Raw genomic sequence first — 26,709 nt, forward strand, 5'->3', positions numbered from 1 at the left:
AGATCTTGGTGTTTTACTCTTAGGCCTGCCCTCTAGAGAGTTGCATCTACCCACAGCACATTACAGACATCCGGAGAAGCTTCTTTTAATTGGCAGAAAGTTGGTTTTACACAACTGAATCAAAGCTTCTCTGCCAAGTGCTAGCATTTGGTACCGGGGAATTTTTAATTTATCCACATGAAAAACTACATGCAACTATAAAAGGAAATGATGAGCTGTTTTTCAGGGTCTAGTCACTTTTTATAGTATCTACCTTCAGGCCTGAGAAATTGCTTCTAGAAGAGAAGAACTATGGTGAATAATACCAGAGGTATTTTCTCGTCTGCCTTCACAAACATATGAACTTAACTGATATCCCATTCCTTATCCATAGAGTTTAATATGATGCCAGCCCACTCTGAAGCTGTAACAGCTTCTAGGACATCTTTCCGAAAGCTTTACGAGTGTGTTTAAGCGAGTTTTGGACCATTCTTTCAGAAGCACATTTGTAAGGTGAGACACTGATGTTGGATGGGAAGGCCTGGCTTGCAGTGTCCGCTCTAATTTATCCCAAAGGTGTTCTGATGGGTGGAGGTCAGGACTCTGTGCAGGCCAGTTAAGTTCTGGCCACATCTTTATGGACCTTGCTTTGTGCACTGGTGTGTGGTCATGCTGGAACAGGAAGGGGTCATCCCCAAACTGTTTCCTACAATGTTGGGATCATGAAATTATCCAAAATGTGAAAAGTTCCCTTCACTGGAACTAAGGGGCAGAGACCAGCTACTGAAAAACATAGAAATTTCACAAATGTTTGTAGAAGCAGTCTGCACACCTAGGTGCTTGGTTTTATGACTGAACATGCTCCAAATTTCCCTTTTTAGCTCTAGACTAAAATATGCTGGTTGCTGCGAGCACCCGTCAAAAAACTCCACTAGATGGCATATTTAATTGGGTTATGGCCAAAAAAAGCATACCCAGTACATGACAAGCGGACAGATGGCGCTATCGCTTCAGATATGCTGACTCATACGGTGCACGAAACCGATGGATTTTATCAAAACAAACAGAGCCAGGCCCCCACTCTATCAGCGCACACCGATCCCCGCACATAACACATATCTGCACTAAATGTGCAGACATTTAGAAAGCCCAAACAGGGCTTTCTAAATGTCTGCGTAAAATTACAAATGCACAAAGAAGGATAAAAAAAAAAAAGGTTTTCACCCTGCAGGAGTGTGAAGGCTGCAAAAACAAAACAGCAGGAAGAAAAAGTTTATTGAAGATGTTACGAACATCTCGGAGTTTATGTAATTTTGGCACGCACTATCAGAGAAGTGGAGGCTTCAGCAGTCAGGAAAAAGAAAAAAAAACACACATGTATTCCCGACAGCTCATTGGTCCAAATTTTCCCTGTGCTGCCACAATACTGCGCACACGTGACCTCGCTGTTTTCACCCAGTTTAACGCGTGTACTTAAAAAGACGGGCACCACCGTTCACCAACACAAGCACGACCATCCCTTCAGCACTCATGCCCGCGAGGTGAGACCGCTGCTGAGGGTGGGACTCGGACACCTGGAAGTGGACCATGGCGGCTGCCACGAGCAGCAACACATCCACAGCCACGCTTCAGATAAAGCACTCCAGTCTCGAGCATACGCGGAAACGCATCGACCCGAGGAGGAGGCAAGCGGCGCTGTCCTTTCTCAGCAACATTTCTCTGGATGGACGGCCCGTGCAGGACGATGCGGGCAGTCAGAGCGAAGGGGAAACCCCGCTGGAAGCTCGGACTAGACAGAGCCTGGTTTCTACGGAGCCCTCGGCGTACGGAGCCGCTGCTGCTGCGGCGGCCGCGGCGGCTGCAGCGGCGGCGGCCACCACCACAGCCACCCAGGCGCTCGCTTTAGCAAACCAGGCTCTCCACGCCAGCAGCAGGGCCAGTTTTGGGACGGGTCCCACTGCTCCCCCCGCCGGTACAGACGCGGAGGGCGACGCTTTTGTGCCCTCGACGTTCAGCTCGCCTTTCTCCGCGGTCCCAGCCTCGACTAGAGGGAGGCTGCAGACGTACACTCAGGGAATCCTACCTGCGACCTACTCCAGGCAAGTCTCCCAGAACTACTGCCCGGAGGGCGGACAGATAGAGCAGCAGAGGTCAAGGTAACTGTGTACACAACGGTTTTACTTCACTGTCTGAGCGCACAACGACCAAAGTTCACTTCTGCACTGCAGGATCTCCATAGTCCTCTCATTAAACTGCACACGAAGGGCATCTTGCAGGCAAACCTTTCTTTTTCACTTCTCTCACCAGCAGAATAGAATAGCCCTTTATTGGCATTGTACATGTACAATGTGGGTGCTCCACAGCAACTGTGCAGGAATGAAATATTAATAGTAGACAGCAGGAATATATACACAATCAAGAGACATATATACAAAAATAGGAGAAAGGCACACATTAGAGAACGAGTTGCAAAGTGCTTGCACACTCACTGTGTGTTGCATATCTGTTAGTATTTCTACAGCACCATGGCACTTTCCAAAATCAGTTTTATTGGATATGTTGTTCCAGCAAGTTCTTAAGGAAATGTTAAGGATGATTAGCTTTCCAGACTTCAGACTTTCCTACATCAGTTGTTATTTATTATGTTATGATTTAGAAATGGGGTGTCAAACATAAGGCCCCAGGGGCCATATTCAGCCAGGCAAGGACTCCAATTCGGTGTTGTAAATGACTTGTTGGCCCATGATCTTTGAAACATTTGTCAAACTTATCTCTCGTCAATGATATTGAGCAATTTTAGGCCAGAAAGAACATTTCTGTTAGGGGGTTGAAGCTGCAGTCACTTTCTTGCGAAGTTACTTTTATACATCCTTTTATTTATGAATGGAAAACAATCAGCGACACTAAGAATGTCTTTTTCAAAAGAGATGCAGTAGAAGTTGCAACAAATATCATGTAACAGTTATATAAAGATATTTTAAGTCACCAAAAAAGGACTGGATTCATCATAAGGTACAACACAGGTTATGTTCAATAACGCAGAGTCATAAAGATGCTTGCAAAACAGGTCAGTTCTTTATCTCATATATAACCCCTTCAGAAATCCTGTTGACTGCAGACTGATTATCAATATAAACAGAGGTGTTAGACATGAGAACACATAGAAACATTGGAAATCACTTTTTGGGGCACCGGCCCCACTGCATGGGTCTTGAAAATATGAAGGAGGTTTTTTCTTAAGTTAAGCATCCCTGATTTAGTAGTTTCTCATTGTTGTGTGACAAAAACGGGGGGGGGGCATCCAAATAAATCAACTCTTGGCAATTTTCTTGCAGGTTTCTTATCATCAGCTGTTTTCAAAAGATACTTGCAGGTCTGAGAAATCAGTCTTTCTTGGCCGTAACACCAACACAGCGTGAGGAAAAAGTTCAGCTGTATGCTTTACTCCATGCAGGTGCCTGCAGGCTTATGACTCACTGATATGCACAGGGGATGGGGGTGGGGGGCAGATAGTTTTGATCACAAGTCCAACAAACCGTGGAGCTGTGCACCCTTGTTTTCCCCCCGAGGAGAAAATCCAGCATCGCATCTTATTCAGTCTGTTTGTCTTTCTTATATAAATGTTCTCCGGCTCTTTGTCAAATTGTCCTCAGCTTATTTTTAGTGAGTGTCTTGACAAAACTTGGCACACACCTGCTGACTACTTCATTTCTGTGTGACGTAAACATCCTGTAACTCTACACCGCTGTCCAGCTCCGCATGCAACAGGGGCTTGTTGTTTCACATGAGTGTCTTTTTATTTGCCTTCTTTGTCTACTTTATTTTCACACAAGGGGGAGAGTTTGGAGGTCTCCACCTCGAAGAGGGACGACTGTCGGTGCGGGTCATCTTGTGGTTCTCTCACTGTCAGAACCTGCCATCGGATCTTCTCCGTTCAGAGCCCCCTCGTCTTTTATCCAAATCCTCGCCTCCTTCTGAAGGCCGTGCCAGACTTCTCAGGAAGTTCTGCTTCACAGTGAAACGCTCATGAGCCTAGTTCCCTTTCTTGACCTCACTGAAATTGATTTGTCAAATCAGGTTGTTTGGAATGTCCTAATCTGTACTAATCTTTTTTTCTTTTTTTTTTGCTATATATTTACATAGAGGGGGAAAAAATGCACGACTGACATCATTACATCACTAACACGTTTTAACTGGCTTACAAGAGGCAGCATTATTGAACCAAACAAAATATCTACTAATCAGAGTTGCTGTAATAAAAAATGAAGTGATATTGGTTCATATGTTGTGCAGTATTCACTAGTACGAAAACTTCATTTACCTATAGAACATGCAGATCTCGGTTAAGTTGATCAGGGTGTCATCACATAGTTTGTCCAGCAGAGGGCTTCAGCTCCTGTTTACTCTATGCTGTCTGTAGCACAGGTAGCAGAGTAGCATTAGAGCTCATCAATCAGTAGAAAGGGGAATCATCCCCCATGCCACGATATGATATTATCACAGTATTTCACTCTCAATACGATATTATTGCGATTTTTAACTTTTTCCAATAAGCTAGCCGATTTAATGTATTGCAGGAGATTAGCCTTCTTCTTAAAGTATAGTAGCATCACCAGAGTATTTACACACACAATATCGCTATGCAAAATAGCGCCATACTATGCTGTATTGTTGCCCCATCCCAGTAGAGAAGCAGCGTCTTCACAGTAAGCTGCAGATTAATTTGTGAAATTCATTGCTGATATCATATTTTTATTTTTTCACCTTTAAAACATTGGTATCCAGTATTGGTCGGGCTCCAGATCATTAGAAGCCAAACTTTTCAAATGTTAATCATTACACATCTCAAAGATTACGATAAGCTTTTGCTTTTAAATGCTGGTTTTAAATACTTGGAAGTCAGCTTGTACAAACCTGCCAGCTTTTCATATTTTGTGCTAATAAGCTCAGTACCAGAGAAATACTGAGTTTCAGCCACAGTGTTGCACATGTTGGATCCAGTTTGTGCTTTGCCATGTGATGTACCAGCGACCAGTCTGTGTTTTTTACCCCGCCTCTGCTGGGAGAGACTCCATCCCCCAAAGATCCTCAGCTGAATAAGCGGTTAAGAAAATGGATTTGATGCTTCTTATTCTGCTTAGCAAATACAGTCAGAATTTGTAAAGCCTGACTTTACCCCCTGTTTTTGATATCCGCTCGAAGGACGCCCACATAAAATGAATTCTGATGTCGAGATATATGCAACCTGCTGATTGAGCACGGCCATATTCCACCAGCGTGCGGACAGACGAGCACTCTGCACAGTGCCTGGTCTGTTTTCTGAGGGCAGCTGGTGGAAACGTGTACAGAGGTCCCTCGCCGGGAGAGGCAGGATGCCCAAGCTTTCTGAGAAGCAGCTCTGGCTCTCAGCTCTGTATTTTCTGTCCTCCACTTCCTCTCCCAGGGGAATCGGAGACACACTCTCCCCTCAGACTTTTTGGCCTTCAATCCTGCTTTCGTTGAGGAAGCCGAAGAGTCTCTGATGTGCCGCCAAAATAGACTTTCTGAGCCCAAAGCTGCTTTAGACAATATCATCATCAGAATCTAATGCGTGGAAACGATAGCTAATTTCATATTCCACTCCTCAGCGTTCATCCATCAAGAATCAGCCAAGAGCTGTGCTTTAAATATATAATAGCGAGTACCATCTGGTGCTGTCGGCCTGAGGTGTAGAGCAATGTTCATTATATTGTTTCCCCTGTAAAACACGGGCAGGTTGAGTCTTATCACGTCCTGCGTGGGTTATATTCCCATCACTATTAGATTACCCAGAAACATGTACTTTAAAGTATTTTAACAGGACCTTTTTTTTTTTTTTTTTTTTTTTGCATGTGGAAACAAAACTGTGGCTGGAAAACAAGCAGCACAAGCCACCGTAATGGCTCTCTGGAGTCTTGTGTGTTCGGGTCACATACTTCTGGTTATGGGGCTGATTGTTGTTCGCTGAGGTCATGGTTGGCATAATCTCAGGATTATATAAGAATGCCTCATTTTCCTTCCCTGAATCTTTCGGCGTCTGAGTCGTGGATAAAAGGAAAGCTAATAAAAGCCCCCAAAATTAACCAGGATCAGCCTGTGTGTGAAACGTGTTTTGAAAGTTATTTTGATGTAATTATTGTATTATTATTATAATTTTTTTTTCTTATTTCCTTTTTGCCTGTTCATTCCTCGCGTTTGTTGGTACATCCCGTTTGTACTCATTGTACTTTTGAACCTTTCCGGACCAGACAGGCTGAACTCCCCAGACTGCTATTTTTTTTTTTTATCACCGTAATCACATTTCCCCTTTTCCTGACTATATTTGTGTGAATAAGCCCACAACATTACATGTATTTTTCACTCAACGACTCAGCAGGAAAATGGAAGACTGTGTCCTATGGCAAGCTGCCAACAGGTCGTACGTGTGAAACCGTTTAATCTCCACATCTAAACAGTCCACTTGAGTTTTATGGCTTCATTGCTTAGCAGGATTATCAATAGCATTCAAAAACATTTTTTTTATTATATTGCAGCAGCATGGTGTGCATTTGTAGTGAAAATAATTTAACAGTGTGCCTGACTTCATTCATGAAAAGGTGCTTAAATAAAATCACTTCCCAGGCAACAGTGGCAGGAGTTGTTTTCAGGGACTCTGCTGTTGATTTACACAGACGCTTGTCTGAACCTTCTCACTGGGCCTAGTTAATGCCAGACTGGATGGAAACGGATTGCTCTAACCCTCCTTGGCAGGGTCTGAAGTGAATGAGCGGCCTGTCCCGTGTTATTGTTTCCAGGATTTGCACCAGCCTGGAAAACATCTTTTGCATTAAAAGCACGTCCTGCTGCTGATGTTCATGGAGAGCGGCTCAGTCGAAGTTCAGTTCAGTCGTGAAGTTATGAACTGGCAATGTGCCCTTCAGCTAACAAAATTACTTCTTTTTTTCCTGGTATCAATTCAGAGATTTAGACCGGAAAATGATAAAATTCCATGAAGAATGGAGCAAAAAGACTGCAGTAGACATTATTTTTCATTTAGCACACTCTTTGCAGAGTTTTAAGGGGGGAGGGGGGGTTCTTCCTGTTATAGTCCTACATGCATATGGAGCAGTTGGTAACTTGATTGATAAAATTTGGAAAGAAATGTAGCTCAGAAACTTTCAAGATAATGAAATGAAGCCGGTAACTTGCAGAGTTGTAGGCTTCTAATGCAATTCATTCACTGCAGCACCACATGGTCATAAAGAGAGACTACCAAGACTGTGAGTTTGAAAGCTTGCCTGATTTATCTAACAAAGAAACAAACTCTATCCGTCCCAGTATTATATTAGCTTCAGCTCAAATTTACATTGTCTTGGTGGAATGTGGATTCTATCTTCTCTCTTTTCATGCACGTGGAAGAACAGTTACAGTAAAGAATAACTTTTTCAGTGGATACATTAGCAATACATGAGGTTAAATTTGAAAAGTGAGTAAAACCTGTTTAAATATTCATTTTGTGACCTTTTTTAAATTTTTTCCTTCATGCGGGCTGTTCTGCAGGCGTTAAAAACAACATGGAAATACCCTTAACACGGGTCTTATTGCTGGAAAACACTGGTTTATTTACACAACCAGGATACACTAGTAGTAGTGGAGGGCTTTTGGAGTCTGGTGTGCGGTTTCTGAGTTGCTAAAATGCTGCAGCTGCAAACAAAGCGGATAAAAGTGGTGAGCAAACCAAAATGGTAATTTGCCGGCCATAATGTCAAAACAAGGAGCTGGAAAAGCCTAAAGTGCTCTGCAACGCTGAAGAGGACTGTACTGTTAATTGATAATTCTCCATTAAAACTATCAACCTGTTTTGAATCGCTAAGAGCTTCATGCAGCATAAAGTAGTTTAATGAATGAAGCGATGCTCAGTAGAGAAGCCTTTACTTTCCTGGGCATCTGCACTCATAGATCCCAAATCACCAAGCCAGTCCATCCCTCAGGGTTATCACTGAAGGAGGATGATGTAAGACTGGCCATAAATCACATGTCACCACTCGTTTGACCCTCACGAAGAGGTCAGGCCAGACCCTTTTATTATGGCCCTTTCAACTCACGCAAACAGGAGACAGAGTTTGTGTCAGCTGCCCACAGGTCTGATCGTTCTTATCATTTAGACTCCGATTTTACTGCTCATGCCTTGTATGAAGGCTTGATGTTTTCCCCTTCAGTTTATGATCATTAGGCCCATTATATTGCGTGCAGAAGGTTAGTCAGTACAAAGGCCTTAAGCTTTTTTTGTCTGCTCCAGTGGCCTGGCTTCTCATGTAAACACTCAGCTCACCCAATCTCCTCTAGTATACACTGTTCACTCAGCCCGTGTTGGATCCTCGAGGACGGAGTCATTTTTTGTTCATTTGTCTGCACGCTCTGTCACTTATTAACCAGCCGCTTTACTTTACACTCTACCGTCTCTCCCTTTGGCCAGCTGAAACGCTCGGTGAGGGGCAAGTGTGTCCGGTTGGACGTATTCGGTTTGTCTTGATGCTGCAGCGCCTTGCAGCACTACAGCACGTCTTGATTTATGAGGAGAATTGGATGCTGCACGATTACAGGCTTTTTCCTGGCTCAGAATGGGCATTTGGGGGGGCCGTGCCTATGCACATAACCATTATCTGTCCTTGTACAGTAAAGTCAAAGTGTGTGCAAGCTCTGTTTGACAGAAATGTTTGCATTTTTATGCTAATTAAGACAGTTTGCTCAAGCGATCCAAACCCCAATTAGACGGACAGCTTGCAAATTTCTCTCTGCAGGAAAAAGCCTGCGTTGTATACAGTAGTATGTATATTTACCCTCTTTCTTGATAATGCGAAAGCGGCACTGTTACAGATTTGTCTCCTACGTCATGACAGATAACTCGCTGGGAAAATATGAGCTTTTTCTTATCTGACCTCTAATACGTTAATTTCCACTACTTTAAATGTAGACACTTTTTTTTTTTTGTTTTTTTTTTGAAGGACGACTAATTGGAGCCGGATCGTGTTGTTATTGTGGTGCTAAACGTGCAATTATAACCTAATTTTGGCACGGCTCAGACCTTCTTAGCTGTCACATGTGGGTTTGTTCTGAAACTGGCAGTTGATCATATAAAAGCGGTCCAGCAGAATTAGACTGTTGAGTCGAGCAACTTAAGTGTGAAATAAAGGCCATCTGTGACAAAATGTGTTACACAAAGTGCTCGCAGAGCCAGCTCGTTATCCTCTTAGCAGCTCTGATCCTGGAAAATTCGCTGTGATCCACGCAAGCCTGAGTGGGGGGCGATCGTTGACCACACAGGGGGCACAGTGGCGTTCGCTGACGACAGTTATAAGTCAGCCGTCCAAAACCGGTGTTTGCAAATTAATCTCAGAATTTATAGAAAGGGGTTATAATTGGAAACCACAGTTTAACCTTTGTTCCAGGCCACTGCTGACCACACATATTGTTTTTAAACCTGGGTGTTAAACATTCAACCTTTTTGAGTACAGACTAAAAATATAACATTGACACAGTGGAAAGAGTTATTCAAAGCAAAAGGTAGTTCCTCTTAAAGCTGACTGTTGAACTTGTAAAGTGTTGGTGTGATGTTGATATTTCTTCATATCCCGTAACATGTAACTTCCCCTCTATGTTCCCCCCCAGACGAAGGCTCATCTCTCAGCGCTCGTCGCTTGAAACTCTAGAGGACATTGAAGAAAATGCTCCTCTACGCAGGTAAACGCTTTACATGTTCACACTGCTACTACAGTCATGTGGAAAGGGGGGAAAAAAACACCTTCTTTCATTAAGGTTTTACATATCTGAACCTGTTTAAAAACAAAATCGTCACACATTCATTTAATGAAAACAAATTCAAAATACAGAAGCATAGTGTGAAAAACTACGTGCACGGCAGCTTCAGGTAGAAACTTTAGCAGCAATATCTTGATGTAATATTTTTCTGTATGACTTTATCAGTCTCTACAAAATTGTAGAGGAAGTTTAGTCGATTTCAACGCTGACTCAGTTCATTGTTGTTTGCAGGCATTCATTTATGCGCAGGTCCCTCCACCGCATTTTAATCAGGTTGAGGTCTGGTCTTTGACTGGGCCATTGCAACGTCTTTATTCTTTTCTTTTTTTTACCTCAGTGGTTGCAAGTTATCCAGATCCTCTAATTGCAAAAACCACTCAAATCATCACCCCTCTGCCAAACAGCTCAGCTTTGGTCTCGTCTGTCCAAAGGACATTGTTCCAGAAGTCTTCAGCTTTGCAAGAAGGCATTGAGTTAACACACACCCGAGTGCCCCAGACATGCAAATTGCCAAAATGCCTGCTTTTATAGAGGTCCTCACATTTACTCATGATTAATAAAACAAGTATATTTGATTATAACACAACCTGGATGCTGCTTTCCCTCTTAATTCTTATGGCACTTAGGTTTTCCCACACTGCTTCTGCATATTGGTTAGATTTCCTTAACTAAACAAGGACATGATGTGTTTCTGAGGCTGTGTGTAGCCATTTTTAAGGCCTGGTATGTAGAGGTAGGCAGATCAATCTAAATATCGATTGGTATCAGTATCAATGCTGGTATTGGCTTGATGCTAGCACGATAAGATTGATACTTTGTTTCTATCCTCTAAGTTTAGTATGTAGCTCACTGAATTTTGTTCAATAATTTGCTTTTTTGGAAATGGAAAAAATGCAGAAACTTCTGAACTTTTTGTGTTGATCAGATTGTTTGGAGACACACTTTTACATCCCTGGTCTCCAAAAACCTCGCTTCAAATACATGAAAAACTGAAGTTAATAAAAAGTAAAAATCACAGAGATTTAGGCATCCATTAAAATATGTTCAGAATTTGCAAATTGATGGTGATCATCTCAGAAATCATGACACGCTGCTATCGCCTACATAAGGTACTTTTGTAGGTAAAAAGTATCTATATCGGTGTTGGTATCGGCAGTACTGGCTCTGTATTTACCTGGTATGAGTTCGATACCAACATTTATGCGGTAGTATTACTGGTAAGGATTATATGATTTCTTTTTAAAAAATATGTAAAACCTTAAAACTAAGGTTTGAAAGGTTTGCTTTCTTTTTACCATTCCTGTGTATTTCTGTCTCAACGCGAGTTGCTTAGCACAGTGTAGTGCGCCCCACTTTGGGAACTGTCTGTTTCTAAGTTTTTTGTTTGTTTTGCATTTCAGATGTCGAACCCTATCGGGTTCACCCCGACCAAAGAGCTTCAAGAAGGTCCACTTCGTAAAGAACATGAGGCAACACGATATGCGCAATGGAAGGTATGAAGCCAAACATCGCCTCCCCGCAGTCGATACAAGTCCTCACTGAATAATGGAGGCTGCCCCAGTCAATGAACTGCAGTTTGGATGTTTCTCACATTACAAGCCACATCGCAGACGAGCAGGCCAGGCCCCGGCCACAGTTTCAGCTTATAGATGGATGCAACTGCCAATCCTGCATGTGCAGAAGAATCTGATGAATTTTGATGTCAATCTTTATTTGATCACTGTCACAAATTCTGTAATCGCGCCACAGATCACTCGCTACTAAATTGTAAGATGCTGTAGCATGAATGCAGCACGCAAATCTTTAAATGCAAACAAATTTTGGCAGAAATGTTCTGATGTTGAAGTCGAGGTCAACGTATCTAGGGAGCGTTTCTGTGTAACACTGACGGGGTGACTCTTATTATCACTGCCACTTCGTTTGGATTTAGACGATAGTTCAGTTAGCTTTTATTTATCGGTGATTTGTGTGGCACAATCGTGCTCTGGTGATTTTCAATTGTCTCAAAGTGCAGCTCTATGAGTTAGTCTTCACTTCTTTTATCCAACATTTGGTTGATATGGAGATGGTAGTACAGCATCTTATGTTTAGGCATCAGTGTACCATCTCTGAAATGATTATCCAGTTTTCAGCTGATGTTTAAAGACCCAGCTTTTTGAGACCCTCGTGTGGAGTTTGTTTCCTGATGCTGATTTTTAGTAGTAAGGTTCACCACGTGTCTGCGAGCCCGAGTTAGGAAGCTGGAATTATGAGGTTGTTGTAGTTAATGTCAGATCCGTTCTGCCCACTGTGCTGTTGACCTCAGGTCATCAGGAAGTGGACTCTGATTGGATGCCTTAGTCATTAAAAATAAGGTCTTGTAACAAATGCATCACTGTTACACACAAACTTAGTGTATGTGCCAAACTGCAAGAAAGACAAAATAACACATAAGAATGTTCAGTTCATCCTGTTACTGCAAACCCTTACCAAGTGTAACCTGTGGATCTTGTCCGATAGATGTTGATTAGCTTGTTTGCCATTTTTGTTTTCGTAGGATAGTCCTTATCAGTGGCAGAAGATCCTTCTATAGTGTATTTTCTGTCCTGCCCTATCGAGATTGTAGCCAAGCGGGGTATGTATCCTACGGCATGCCGAACGTCGTAACGTCCTCCAACCTGTGCTTCCTCTTTCCCTTTGTTTTCCTCATCCCTCTTGTTTTGGTGGATGCATTTTTATCTTAACATGTTAATAAAAATGTACAAAAAAAGTAGCCTAACCAAGGACTTTAAGGCTTAGATTGTCGCCTAATGCTTGTTGCTTGTGATACTTTTCCCGTGGTGGCTCTTGGCACTCATCCTTTGTTCAAGTCGACCCATTCTTGTCTGTTGCAGCTGTTGCTGGCTTCGCTATTCAGCATTTAATATTAACCTCTCCTGGTTATTAGAAATAGACGTTTTCGGTGTGTAGTCAACTGATTTTAATTATCCACTGTGCTGACAGACTAGGATTTCTATTGTCTGCACACTCACAGCATGTTATTAACCACTTCTTTTTTAACTGCCAGGGTTTACATGTCTTAGCACCATATATCTTATGTATAGATAATTTTTCCTGCTTTTCTTTTAAAGCAACATAAGCTCTGTGTTGGGGGGTTTAGCTGTTGTATGGCCTTGCTTCTGACGTGCCCCCCCCCCCCAAAAAAACGGTGTTTTATAGAGGAAGTGAAAGCGAAAGGGCGACAGATAAACACCAGAGAAAACAATGCACAGAAAGAAAAGCAACACACCACTGCTTAGTGAAGAGCGGGGAATTTCCTAAGCCAGCCAATCAGTGCAAGGTCAAGGGTTAATAAACCTCCCGGGGCTCTCTGATAAGCACGTTTCACTGCTTCTTCACGCTAATTGCCCGTTTCCAGCTCGACTTTGGCTGGGTCAGCCAAAACTGAAAAATATTTTATTAGACAACTTGTTACTTAAATTATTTATTTATTTTTAGAGTACATTCAGCAGACTGGTATGCCTTGCATCTTGAGTAATTTTGCAAATGTTAAATACATGGTTAAATCTGCAGCTCAAAGTCCAGCTCAGACTTTTGTAAACTAAGAAGGTGGAGTGCAGTAGGCTTCAGGTGGTTAAACCTCTGGCTGTGGGTCGTCACTGTCTTTTCATGGTCTAATTCTTTGAGTTCAAACACTTCCGTGCAGACTTTGCATGTTTCCTCTTTAGCAGCGCTGGATTCCGATGTTTCTCTGGCACGTTAAGGAACACTTCTGGCATCGGAGTGGAAAAAATTACATGGATCGAATGCGGGATGAATTTCCTCACAGGGATATTTGAAGTTTAAAAAAAAAAAAAGACTTTGGAATATAATTGGAAGCAGTCACCCTCAACTGTTCCTGTGAACTATAAAGTATTTGTAATGGGGTCAAAGTTGTTTAAGCTGTGGCTATTTTTACTTTCTTGACGCTGAATTTCGAAGCATGGGTGACAAGCACTTTGCAAGAATTTCACCAATACTAACATACAGATGTTTGGAGCCAGTGGTTCCTATTCGTGCATGCTACTGAGCAGCTTTTCCTATTGTTTCCTTTCATTTCTCTGTATTCTCAACCAAATGAAGCAAAACCTTTTTATTTTGTGGATGGCTTCATAGAAAAGCTCTCTCCCTAGAAAGCTTTCCATCTCTTCTTTTTTCCTCTTTCTTCTTTGATTTTCACTGTTCTGTAAGAGGTCCACTGCCTGGGGATCTCCGTGTCTACGATGCATCTGTCATCATCGTGTCCTGCCGTGCCTGTCTGCCAGATAACGCTGTTTTCATTAAAACAGATTGGCCCCACATGTCAACAAAACACTGGCATAGTCATGTGAGGACCCGCCGTGTGTTAATGCTTTGTGTATGAACGACATTTTAAAGAGAACGCAAGACAAAGCAAAGGAAAGATAAGGCAGCCGCAGAAAAACAAGACGGTGTTCAACCTCTACTTTCTGCCGCCGCTGTGAAATGTTGCAACAGTACAAATATTGAGATAAGGCTGAAGTTAATGTAACACAAATACAGGTGGAAATTTATCTGTCAGCAAACAGGCCACATTTTAATAGCTGTGGACTTTATTTCAACCCAAGGAAAAATGGGAAAACATGAATATCAGCTCCTGCTTAGAGCTTTTTAATTTTCTACCAATCTTTTAATCACAAATCACTGGGAAGAGTTAGCCTTCAGCTTACCGTCAGTGTTATCAGTTATTCTTTGTGGCAGACTGTAAATGAAGTGGACTGCAGGCATGTAATCTTCTCTGCCACTGTACACAATCTAAATTAGCTTTTACTGACAGCGACCTAAAAATATCGCATCAAGTTAAATCTTAGCAGTAAACAGTGTTTACTTTAATTATTGTATATTTGATTTGGGCCATGTGTCGGTCAAGCTCCACCGACACACTTCCCTCTTTGGCCATCTGTTTTCTGCTTCAGGAGAGCTTTTGACCTCCTACAAATCTCCCACAGCAGTATGGCATTTCAGGCAGCAGCTGAGTTTGAAGAGGCTTGCCTGCTAGAACGAAACCGTACTCTCCTCCGTCCTGCCTCCCAAGGGCGCACTTTATTACTGATTGCCCCGAGATGCACCCAAAGACACGAACGGTTACAGAAACTAGGCCAGCTGATGAGCTCAGATCGATGCAGGACCCAAATCTGTGAAATGGAGAGTGTGTAAGTGAAGAGGTGAGCTAGAACAGGCCTCTGAAAGATTGCTAAGGAAAAGGCGTTTAAAGAAGCTGCAGGAAAACTTTGTATCGTGAAAGATCTGTTTTAAAAAAAAAAGTCTTGTGCTCGTTAGGGATGCAAAGCTGGAAGGAGGGCGTCAGCGGCATCCTTCGGGAGGCGCCAGGGAGATGGTGATTGGGCTGGAGGGAGTGGAGTTGGGAGCAGATGGAAAGGTGAGAAACCAGCAAATATGTATATGTGTGGTGGATCAATATAGTTTACTGGGATAATTCACTGGATACAAAAAATATCTTTTAACAGGAAAGTAGATATCAAAACACATATCTATTTACTTTAGGAAATTAGACCCATCCACTGTGTTGCAAAACAATTTACTGCATACGACTGTTCAGAAGTCTTAAACCACCACTCATTTCTTTGTATCTTGTTTCCAAAAGTCAGACTTTGGTATAACTTTTAAAGCGGTCTTCATCAAAAGTTGGACAGGCTTCTGAAGGTCTTTTAAAGTTTGTCTTTAAAAGGTGGCTGTAGCTCAGGAGGTAGAGCTGGTCACCTACTGATTGGAAGGTCGGTGGTTCGATCCCTGGCTCCTCCAGTCTGCATGTCAAGTATCCTTGGGCAAGATACTAACCCCAACTTGCTCTCCGATGCATCCATCGGAGTATGAATGTGTATGAATGTCGTTAGAAAGCACTAAGTGTAGATAAAGTGCTTGTGAGAATGGGTGTGATTGGGTGAATGAGGCATGTTGTATAGAGCGCTTTGAGTACTCCGTGAGAGTAGAAAAGCGCTATATAAGAATCAGTCCATTTACCATTTACCATAAAAAGGCACCTAACTCGAGGGTGTCGTCGACAAATACCCAACAACTTTGCAAAGTCTCTTTAGGAACTTTGTTATGAGCGCCTTACTTTTTACAAAACATATAAATTGTTCTCATTTCTTTATTTGGATCTACAAGAAAGCCAAAGATAACACAGCTTGAAAGGTATAAAATAGTATTTTTACACCAACAAGGGGATTTCAAAAGAGCTACTAGCCAGAAACTCAAAGACAAGGCCTGAAGAAATGAGTAAAAATGCAATCTAGAGCTGCATCGGTCCCTTCAGTTGATCCATATACTATTTGCTAAAATTGTGTCAGTGAAAGTCTTTGCATCAAGCCATTTTTAGGGAAAGGAAACTGGGAGAAAGGGCCAAAATACACAGGAACAGGACTGAAGTCATCTGCAACAGGTCTTATGGTAATTAATCCATTTTTTGTTTGGTTGTTTGTTCAAATCATCGTCTTTATGTACAAAGGTCAGGACAGAGGTATAACAGTGAGTGTCTACAGCTGTCTGTAAAACATGGTGGAGGCTCTGTCATGGTTTGAGTCTGCATTTCAGCCAGTGGTGTTGGAGATCTTATCAAAACTGATGGAATTATGAATGCATGAAGTGCAGTCAGATGTTGATCCTGGCCTTCACAGAGTCAGAACCTCAACATTTTTGAAGCGGTGTGTGATCGTCTCAACAGAGATTGGTAGCCAACATCCAAAGAAGAGCTTTGAATGTCCTTCAAGAGGCCTGGAGAACTGTATATATGTTTTAGCAAACATTTCTCATTTTTCCAGCAAAATGTAAAGAAATGAGGGGTGGATCGAGACTTGTGCACATCATTGTACATACAGAAAGGCCAAAAATGGTTAAGGTTGGCTAAAAATGGCACATTAGCATCGTAATAGTTCAGAAGTGTTGTACTGTTGGTGGAACATTAGCTAGCAAACTAGCTTGTTAGTTGCTACAGAAGCTAGAATTTTATAAAGGTTTCTCCTCACACAAATTACTTCCATTTAAATATTAATGTTGGTTATAAACATTGTTTAGTTTTCATAAATGAGGAAAATGAAGTGAAAGGCTTTTATTTTTTGATGCTTAGCGAGCTGATTTTTTTGTAGAACCCTGTGCAATGAGCCTTTTTCTGGGCACTATTTTGCTGTCAGGGGAGTCCAAACGCCCCATGTGCAATTAAGCACATTAATAACAACTGCATTCCTTTTAGCCAAGTCAGTTCCAGTCTCTTGTTATTGTGTGTGATGTCTCATGGGTACGTTATACTGGGACACTGTTACTGCTAATAGTTATTTGTGGTCCTCTTGTGCTGGAAAACGGATCTGATAACATTAATAGGTCGAACGGGTTTAACATCAGAGCGAGCAAGTCTTTTTTTGGCTCTACTGAATAGACATAATAATTTGTATCTGTGTTTGCAGACTGTGTCGTACACCCAGTTCCTGTATCCTACTTATGTGCTGGGTGGCCGAAGAAACACAATCGACTCCACATCGTCCTTCTCTCAGTCTCGCAACGCAAGCCACCGCAGCCTCAGCTTGGCCCGAGCCAACAGCAACCAGAGCAGCTTAGACACAGGTTGGTTCATCCTGAATGTTTGCAGGCCTCACCTTTTCATCATTTACTACAGTTGGGTCCACATGTTTGGACAATGAGGGCTTGTTTTTTTGGGGGAGCAATTTTGTCTCTGTACACCACATCAGTTTATTTTAAATCAAGATGTGATTGAAGTACAAACATTAAGCTTTAATTCAAAGGGTTTAACAAAAGCCTTGCACATCTTTCAGAGGCACAAAATTAATTGGACAGCTCACTGACGAGCATTTCTTGGCCAGGTGAGACCCTGTTATTCACGACAAACTGATTAGATAAAACGTTTGGAGCTGAATCAAAGTACTGAACTTGCATTTGGTAGCTGTTCACTTTCAATATGCAACTCTCAATATAAGGTCCAAAGATATGTCAGTCAAAGAGAGAGAGAGGCCATAATTAGGCTAAAAAGAGAGAGAGAGCAAAAATCTGGCTCATTGTTAAAAAGAAGCGTTTCACCGGCCAGATCAGCAACAGCTACACATAAAAACAGGAAGCATCTAAACAAACCTAAAAGAGCTTGCACAGTTCAAAAGAAAAATCTTGAACGCAAGATTTCCTCATATCAGAATAATGTACAGAATAATAATAATATTTGAATAAAGTGAAAAGAAACGGTCTGTGATTCAACGCATAACACATTACCTGCTAAATGTGCTACAGGAGGTGTTGTGTTGTGGGCTTGTATGGTTGCCAGTGCAACTGGACCACTAGTGTTTGTTTATGATGTGAGCGCTGATAGCAGCAGCAGCAGCAGCAGCAGCAGGCTGGATTGTGACGTGGCCTGGGCTATACTCTCTGCTCAGATTCAGCCAAACGCTGCAGAACTGATGAGACGACGCTTCTCACTACAAGTGGATAAGGATCAGTCAGCCACCTGATTGTTTGAGCCTCTGAAAGTGGAGGACTACGAATAAAAATGGCTGTTAATTCCTAAACAGTTATAACTTTATTTTATTTGCTTTGTTTATATGTAGAAAAACAATCAGTTGGAGCAAATTTGCCTCTTTTAATAATTTAAGTTACTTTAATTCAAGTCATTTCTTCACTTTGTATGGCAACTATTTCTCCCAGTCTTGTATTCTTCTTCCATTTTCAGTCTGTATGTGAGTTTTTCAACCATAATCACCCGCTGTCTATAGCTCAGTGTAATTCCTAAACATTTAAAGCCAATTTTTTTGGTAAACTCCTTGAATTAAAGTCCACATTTCAGTCACATCATGATTATTTGATCTTAAAATGCTCTGTGTTGGTGTACAAATACAAAAATAGTCTCACCGTCCGAGCACTTTTGGCCCTAACTGTATATTTTTATTGAAAAAAGAAATGCATGAAATTCTAAATCTGGCTCAACCTTCATTGTTGTCTGTGTGGAAATTGCAGGGAATGATTTCGGGGACTTTCGCGAGTACGACCCTAATCTGCTGGACGACCCACAGTGGCCTTGTGGTAAACACAAGAGAGTCCTCATCTTCCCCTCCTACATGGTGAGAAAATACTAATCTAATACATCACAATCACAACAGCAGCAGAAACTGCTGCCTCATAGCCTCTTGAGAGCAGAAAGGAATGGTTGTTTTTATCCGCAGCTTCATTTGCTTTGAGATGTTTTGTTAAAATGTTCAGAAATATCTCACTGGTATTTTTTATTTAATTTTTTTTTATCATTCTGGGCTTCTGTGCTCAGTTTTCCCACCACAACAGAGAACAATAAAACCGGAAATATTTGTCTAAGGGTTCCTTCACCAAAAATAAAAATAAAAAAATCCTCAGTTTTATCTGCTTATTAAGTCTTTATCAGCAAGGTCACTGGATGAGACGCTCTCCCAGTATTTTGGGCCTGAAAGGATGCAGATACTTTATCTCTGTGTAGTTGGCAGTAGCTATTAAAGAGCTACTGTGGCTCTCCCTCAACACTAATCATTCTTTTTACTTTTCCGGAAAAGCGCGGATGTTTTATTGTGGTTTGAAAAGGGGGGAAAAAAACAAAACAGCCGGATTCCCTCCTCATTCTTTCCGGGGTTCAGTTTTCTCTGTGGAGACTGGCAGAATGCACAACGAGTACTGACATAGTTGAAATGTTAGTCAAGGCCAGGCTTTTTTTTGTCCTCTCTTCCTCCAATTACTCTTGACAACAATAGCTATTGTGTTTACTACCGCAATGGAAGCAGTGAATTCTCAGCACTTCAGGAATTGGACACAGGCTGCTTGGGAGACCTGACTCTCTAGCTTTCAGGTTCAAACAGGGGATAAAATTATCTGTTGAAAGTCTTCTTTGTATTTCTGGCGACGTTGCATAGTAAATGGGTTACACCCAAGGAAGGTTCCCTTTTGTTACACTTAACATTGCTTCAATCAGCTCTAAAACCACAAATTCACCATCCCAGAGCAACAAAAAACAATTTTTTTTATGGACCTTTAATCCTGGGATTAATAGACAGGCCTCGACAGGGATCGAACTCCTAGCCCAAACTCGCACCCACACATTAAGCTCTCCCAGTGTGACTCAGTGCTTGTTATGGCATGCTTTGAGTATGATCTGCTTAAGGATTGTTTAACAGACATTAGAAAGACAATAGAAAGGCAAATAAGAAAATCTATAAACTATATAAAACTGAAAACTAAGATTTAATGCTAAAATAAAGATGCAGAGAAACTGAAAATCCTGCTTTTAGCAGCAGAACCATCTGTGTGGGATTGACTGCTAAATAGTTTGTGGTCGTCATGATGAATTAAGATTTGGCCAAAGACATCAGTTTATCTTGTTACTGTCTTTTAATGCTACTTTTTGTGACACGGAGCAATTTTTAAAAAAAATTTACAGTCTTGGTTTTTTAAAAAAACAAAAAAAAAACAACCCAAACAAACCACACGCTCTTTCACGGTTTCTATGGTTTTATGTGTCAGGACGTAATAAAATAATTAATCTGGTCTCTACTAGATTCTAAAATCATTTCATATGCAACCTCAGACGAACAACATATTATATAATGTCATTATTTATTTAACGAAGGCAAAGTCAAAATGCAGAAGCAGTGTGTGAAAAATTAAATACACCCTCACTGCTTCCATAGGAATTAAGAGGGAAAGCAGCAGCCAGGTGCTGCTACTCTAATGCACTTGACGGCTGATTCTCAGCAGGTGTAAACACCTACAAAAGCTAAAGTTTTGGCAGTTTGCTGGCCTGGAGCATTTAGGTGTGTGCTAACACAATGCTGATGAGGAAAGTCGCCAGCAATGGTCTTAGAGAAGCCTTTCCAAATAATTTGAAGTGCTACAGTGAGAAAGATTACTCATTAAGTGTAAAACGTTCAGGACAGCTGCCAATCTTCCAGCGAGTGGATGTCCCAGCAAATTCACCCCAAGGTCAGAGCGTGCGTTGCTCAGAAAAACTGCAAAAAATCCAAAAGCTACAGCTCAGACTCTACAGGCGTTGGTTAAGGTGTTAAATGTTAAAGTTACTGACAGTACAATTAGAAAAAGATTGAACAAGTTTAGCTTGTTTAGAAGACTTACCAGTCATGCCAGGAGAGGACGGACGAGACATCATTGGAAATTCTTGTGGTTGTTGTTTTCTTTATTTGTTATACTGTGGTGCTGTGCATTGTGGCCATACTGCCAACTGTCTGGCACAGTGGTGGCGGGGTGATGATTTGGGCTGTAGGACAAATTGGGTCATGCAACAGGACAGTGATGCCAAGCACAGCAGCAAATCTACAACAGCATGAGTAAAACTGAAAACAAAGTATTGCAACCACTCAAAGTCCAGACCTCAATCCAACCGAAATACTGCCGCAGGACCTTGAGAGAGCTGCGCATAAACGAAAGGCCACAATCCTCAATGAACTGCAGCAACACCATAAAGACGAGTGGGCCAAAGGTCCTTCACAACTTTCCAGAGAGACTGAAAGCAGTTACTTCAAGTTATTGCTGCTCTGCAACTACACCTTTTCTTCAAATAAATATTGACACAGTATAATGTATCATGTGTGGTTGTTTTTCTGAGGTTGTATTTATCTAATTGTAAGGATGGAATTATTTTTTTTATTATGTCCTGATACATGAAACGTTGGAATTGAAAGAATGTGGACTGTAGACTGAAATACAGTCAGACTTCATCTTTCAAAGGAATTTGTTCACATTAGAAAAGATAAAATATCACCAGTGATAGAGGTGACAGCAGTGATGTGTTAGAAATAGTTACTCGATTGAAAGTGTGGTCATTTTGACACCACCTCTGGTTTTCCTCTCCAGACTACGGTCATTGAATACGTGAAACCCTCTGACCTCAAAAAGGACATGAATGAAACCTTCAAGGAAAAATTCCCACACATAAAGCTGACACTCAGCAAAATAAGGAGGTAAAAAAAAACACGACACAAAATATATTCACCTTAACAGAAGCTCTTTTGTTTTCTTTACCAACTTCTTTCTCTTCATTTTTCCTTCCTTGTTCTTTTTTTTAACTCTCTGCAGCTTGAAAAGGGAGATAAGAAAACTGGCTCAGGATGAGTGTGGCTTTGAGGAACCGACGGTGGCCATGGCTTTCGTCTACTTTGAAAAACTCGTTCTTCAAGGCAAACTAAACAAGCAGAACCGTAAACTCTGCGCTGGAGCTTGTGTCCTGCTGGCAGCCAAGATCGGGGGTGATCTGAAGAAACAGGAGGTCAAACTTCTTATAGATGTAAGCTTCCTCATGCACACGTCCAACCCCAATGTTTAATTACAGTACAAGAGATTAAAGGGTCAGTTCACTCAAATCAAAAGCTGAGGGATTTCTTTCCGAACATTTGAGCATCATTTTTCACTGCTCTCAGTGACAGAGTCCACTGGGCTGGGTGTGGGTAGCAGATGAGGCAAAATCGATCCCTCAGGGTTCAAGTATAACTTTAAACAGGCTACACAACATAACATAATGAAATAAAATCATCTGTAATAAGCGGTCTACAAGAAAGTGTTTCCAAAACTTACTAATGTTTAATTGACCTGAAAAAAATAGTGAGAACAGGGCCTGAAGCTCGAATCTCATAAATAGGAGAGCTTTTTGTTTTTCCCCCCCTACAGAGTAACACATTGCTAGTCTCAATGCTTTAACAACTGCTTTGTTTAACTGGGAATCCAAGGGAATTAGTGTTGAACCCTTAACCTCTGGTTGGGTGTGGTAAGATATGTGCTGAGTTGCACCTGGCAACCTGGTACCTGGATGCACACCCCACCCAGTTTCCCAGGGTCCTAAAGTCCACCTCACATTACCACATCGGCATAGTAAAAACAAACCTTTTAAATGTTTTTAGTTTTCAATGTGTTTAAGCTCAAAAAAAGTGCAGTTTCAGGTTTTCAATTTCAAGTGAATAAAAGAAGTGGATCGTATGATTATGAGTGAAGGAAATATTTAATATATAAAGTAGAGATGGACCGATCCGATATTACGTATCGGTATCGGTCCGATACTGACCTAAATTACTGGATCGGATATCGGCGAGAAATAAAAAAATGTAATCCGATCCATTAAATATCAAAAAAACACCTCACAAAACTTGCGACATGGTGTAACTCGGCTCATAACCGTAGCACTTCGGAGCAGTATGTGTCACGTGATAGAGCGGCTGTGTGTATTTGTAGCCTCCCTACCAAACCAGCATTTCATCTCGAGGAAGTTATCCCAGAGAGAAGTAAAGCAAGTGTGTAAGTTCATCTCTGAATGTTTGTAAAGCGTTCCCATGTTAAGCTTAACAACCGATATATGGAGCGACTGACTCTCTCTCTCCCTCACCTTCCTGCTGCTACTTCAATCGTGAAACTGCTTAATGATCAGCTGATCGGCTTTTCTGTCGCGAGTCTGTCTCTCTTCTTTGTTTTTGGTCCACTTTGCACCAGAAAGAGGAAACCAGCGGCGGAACAACAGCAGCACGTTTAAGCTTGATAAGCTGTTGTTAGAATTTATTTAATATTACTTTCTACACCAGGGCGTTTTCACGCAGCTGACGGCTGGTAACTGTGCAGGGGCGGATCTAGCAAAGTTTAGCCAGGGGGCTGATAGGGCATTAACAGGAAAAAGGGGCACAAAGACATACTTTTCTTTCTTATTCTCATTTAAAATGCCTAGCTTTTAATAAATAATTATCTGAATCTTACACCCAAAGTTTTAATCTGATGTAAAATGTATAGAAGTCCATTACTGTATATAGTAACTGTTAAGTCTAATATACCCTAGTAAGCTATAGTACTTTTTTCTTTGAGAAGGTACCATCTGTGAATTCTGCAATTCTGTTGAAGAAAGATGTTGAATCTATTTAATTATTCTTGAAAAATAATTTATTTCTGTGCATTTTTTTTTCGCCCTGCATCAAATTAAAGTTGATTACATCGATTAAGCATCATGACGTGGAGGGTGGTTCCCTATTTTTTTTTTGCTGGGAGTTTGCAACCCTATTAGTTAGGTTGCTTAATATTTCTGCTAAGTACTCTTTAAAATACCAGAATAGGGAGGATTAAGTTTATTAGATTGATCAGTGTTCCTGAACTATGAAATATTTTGGGTGCAGTGTATTTTTTACATACAGGTATAACAGAATAGCTTTAGTGTTATTGTTTATTTAAACTTGAGTATGAACTTATACAAAATGCAGCAAGATATTAAAAAAACAGTTTTATTGATTAAAAAACACACTATATCGGATTCATATCGGTATCGGCAGATATCCAAATTTATGATATCGGTATCGGTATCGGACATAAAAAAGTGGTATCGTGCCATCTCTAATATAAAGCCCTGTTAGAGTAGCAAATGCTCCTCTTTTGTGACCATTTGTTGGCTTCTTGCACACGGTGACTAAATATAAAGCCGTCACTTTCACACTTCTGAGCCAAGTGTGCTGTGAGCAGTGCAGGGCCAGGTGTTACGACATCCAGGGTTAAAAATAAATAAATAAAAATGAGAAGGTGCAGATTATGAGTCGAGAAACTTTTCTTTTTTTTTTCCTTTCACACTGACTTGCTTTATTTTTCTGCCAGAAACTGGAGGAAAGGTTCCGGGTGAACCGCAGAGAGCTGATAGCCTTCGAGTTCCCCGTGTTGGTGGCGCTGGAGTTTAATCTGCACCTGCCAGAGCACGAGATCATGCCCCACTACAGACGCCTCCTGCAGACCTCCTAGCATTGGTGATCCATCAGGAGGACGACCGCCAGGTTCTCCTTCTGATCTCCCGGCTCTCCACAGTTACCACAGTATCCATCCTCTATCTTCTCTCCTCGTCTTTGTTTGATCACTTCAAGGTACCTCTGGCTGTTGGCGAGCCGCAGCCACTGATCACTACAGACAGTCCGCTTCTTCCCCTCGTTGGACCAACATCAGCCAAAGGGACACGTGTTTTTAAGCAAACTTTCCTCCACTGTTTGACTTCTGCATTCGGCATCACTACATGGACTGAAAGAAAGGGGTTCAACCGTCTGCAAGCAAGCTGGTTTTTCTAGTTTGCATCTCTCACATCGCATCCTTCATCATTTTGTATTCTTAGTCCTCATGTTGACACGAGGCTCTTTTTAAAAAAACAACTGAATCTGATAGTGATCTTTGTCAGTTAAAACAATCAGTGATTGTAACAATTTGATCCTTTCTTTAATCTTTTTGTAACCTTTTTATGATTGGTTGCCTCATGAGCTGCATACAGTTTAAACAGAAGCCTTTTTAAGAGGCTGGTTTTGTGGCTGGACTGTTATTCCTCAGCGTGAATCATCTTTTCATTAAAAGTGCACTTTTTTTTAAAAAAAGACACTGGGCTTGAGAACTAACCCTGAAGTTGCCCCTGCTGAAAAGTATGCGGTCTTCGTAAGCACCGTACAGAAGCTGGAACGGACCGTTCAATTTTTATTTTCTCTCTTATGGTTTATTCACAATTTTCCAACCACAGTCTGCATGAAAAGTAGTGATTCTTTGTACGCAGGTACCTGCAGAGAAGTTTTGACTTCCTATTTTTCACTGAAGTGTTCCATTCATTTTTCTACCAGTCAGACGCTTGCTACAGACCGTCTTTTATCAGAGTTGAATTTTCTGTGCTCTATGTTAGAGTGTATCGCTAGCACGTTTACAGTGCTTTAACAGATGCTTGTTCCGAGGACACGCCATTGACCAGTGATCAGGATCAGCAGGATGCTCGGGTGCCGAGAGGACATGCCAGTAACTATAAGTGTGTTTGAGCCCGTACAGGCTGCAGAGATGCATCTCTTTAGCTGACCCTGACCTCTGACCTCTCTCTGATCTCTGCAGAGGGGGAAAAAAAATCCAGGCAAAATCTCACGTGGGATCTAGTCATAGATCAAACATTTAACTTGAATCATCATTTGATTTGAAATCTACGATGTTTTTTATTAAAAAACAAAAAAGTACTGAACATCTCGACCGGTGCGACCACTTAAAGGTGATTCATTCCATTTTTCTGGCATGTCACTTTCACACCTTAATCTTTTTGTTTCCTACCTTGCACTTGTCTCGCACACTACCACAGAGTGTTCCACTGAATCAGAAGCTGAGGCGACAGAGAAAGATAGTATTTGATGCTGCTCAGAGCATTATGAGCTGAAATGATCACGAGACTAAACCAAACCACATTTGATTGTCTTGATTCAAAGTTGGGTGAAAATGCTGAGCTTATTTTTGTTTGCAAGCCCAAAGACGTTGCTGTAAGATGCACACTAAATGCTCCGCGAGGAAAGGCTCACGGGTGACTCGTGTTACCTGTGTGTGTTTGTAAATAAATTGCTTTGCTTGTCAATCAAAGATTTAGTTAGTGGTGTGTCTCTCTTTGTTTTCCAGTAAGATTAAAATTCTTTAGTCATCAAACCTAAGATTGTTCAGACATCTGATAACAGGTCTTTTTTTTAATTATAGAAAATTAATGCTTTATGAACAAATAACCTTATGAATGTTTCCAGCTAGAAATATTACATTCAACCATGCTAATAATTACACCTACTTAGCATGTTAGCATAGTGACCATAGTTGCAGCACCCCATTAGACCCCATTCATGTCTCGCCCTCTCTTTCCATTTGCCCCGTTTCGTAACTACTGCTTTAATTTAAAAATAAATAAATAAATCAAACAAAAACAAAACATCTAGCCACCTTATTGTAAATTTTTTTTACCATCATATAAACCTGATAAACCAGGTCCTCCCATGGTTTTCAGGCTCAGTGTACAATAATTTCATGCTTAACCAGTGCAAACCGTCCATTTGAAACCGACCTGAAAGCTTTCCCTTAGTGTTGCACTGATGCAGGATATAGTCTACA

At 41.3% G+C, this 26,709-nt stretch overlaps 1 protein-coding gene across 3 annotated transcripts; it reads left to right on the forward strand.

Annotated features, from left to right (window-relative positions):
- Window positions 1–1,304: 1,304 nt before the first annotated feature.
- Window positions 1,305–26,196, forward strand: cables1 (Cdk5 and Abl enzyme substrate 1). Of its 3 annotated transcripts, none has more exons than XM_031734730.2 (10): window positions 1,305–2,135; window positions 9,646–9,717; window positions 11,196–11,288; window positions 12,332–12,409; window positions 15,112–15,211; window positions 17,253–17,409; window positions 18,805–18,908; window positions 21,676–21,782; window positions 21,898–22,105; window positions 24,436–26,196. In XM_031734730.2, the coding sequence occupies exons 1-10, from the start codon at window positions 1,567–1,569 to the stop codon at window positions 24,574–24,576; spliced, it is 1,629 nt and encodes a 542-aa protein (XP_031590590.2). In that variant the 5' UTR covers window positions 1,305–1,566; the 3' UTR covers window positions 24,577–26,196. The 3 variants fall into 3 exon arrangements, with proteins under 3 accessions (XP_031590590.2, XP_039458105.1, XP_031590591.2); XM_039602171.1 differs by having other exon boundaries at window positions 1,333–2,078; XM_031734731.2 differs by lacking the exon at window positions 12,332–12,409 and having other exon boundaries at window positions 1,337–2,135.
- Window positions 26,197–26,709: the final 513 nt, after the last annotated feature.

This window comes from Oreochromis aureus, linkage group 18, assembly GCF_013358895.1.
Source record: "Oreochromis aureus strain Israel breed Guangdong linkage group 18, ZZ_aureus, whole genome shotgun sequence".
In the NCBI taxonomy this organism is placed as follows: domain Eukaryota; kingdom Metazoa; phylum Chordata; class Actinopteri; order Cichliformes; family Cichlidae; genus Oreochromis; species Oreochromis aureus.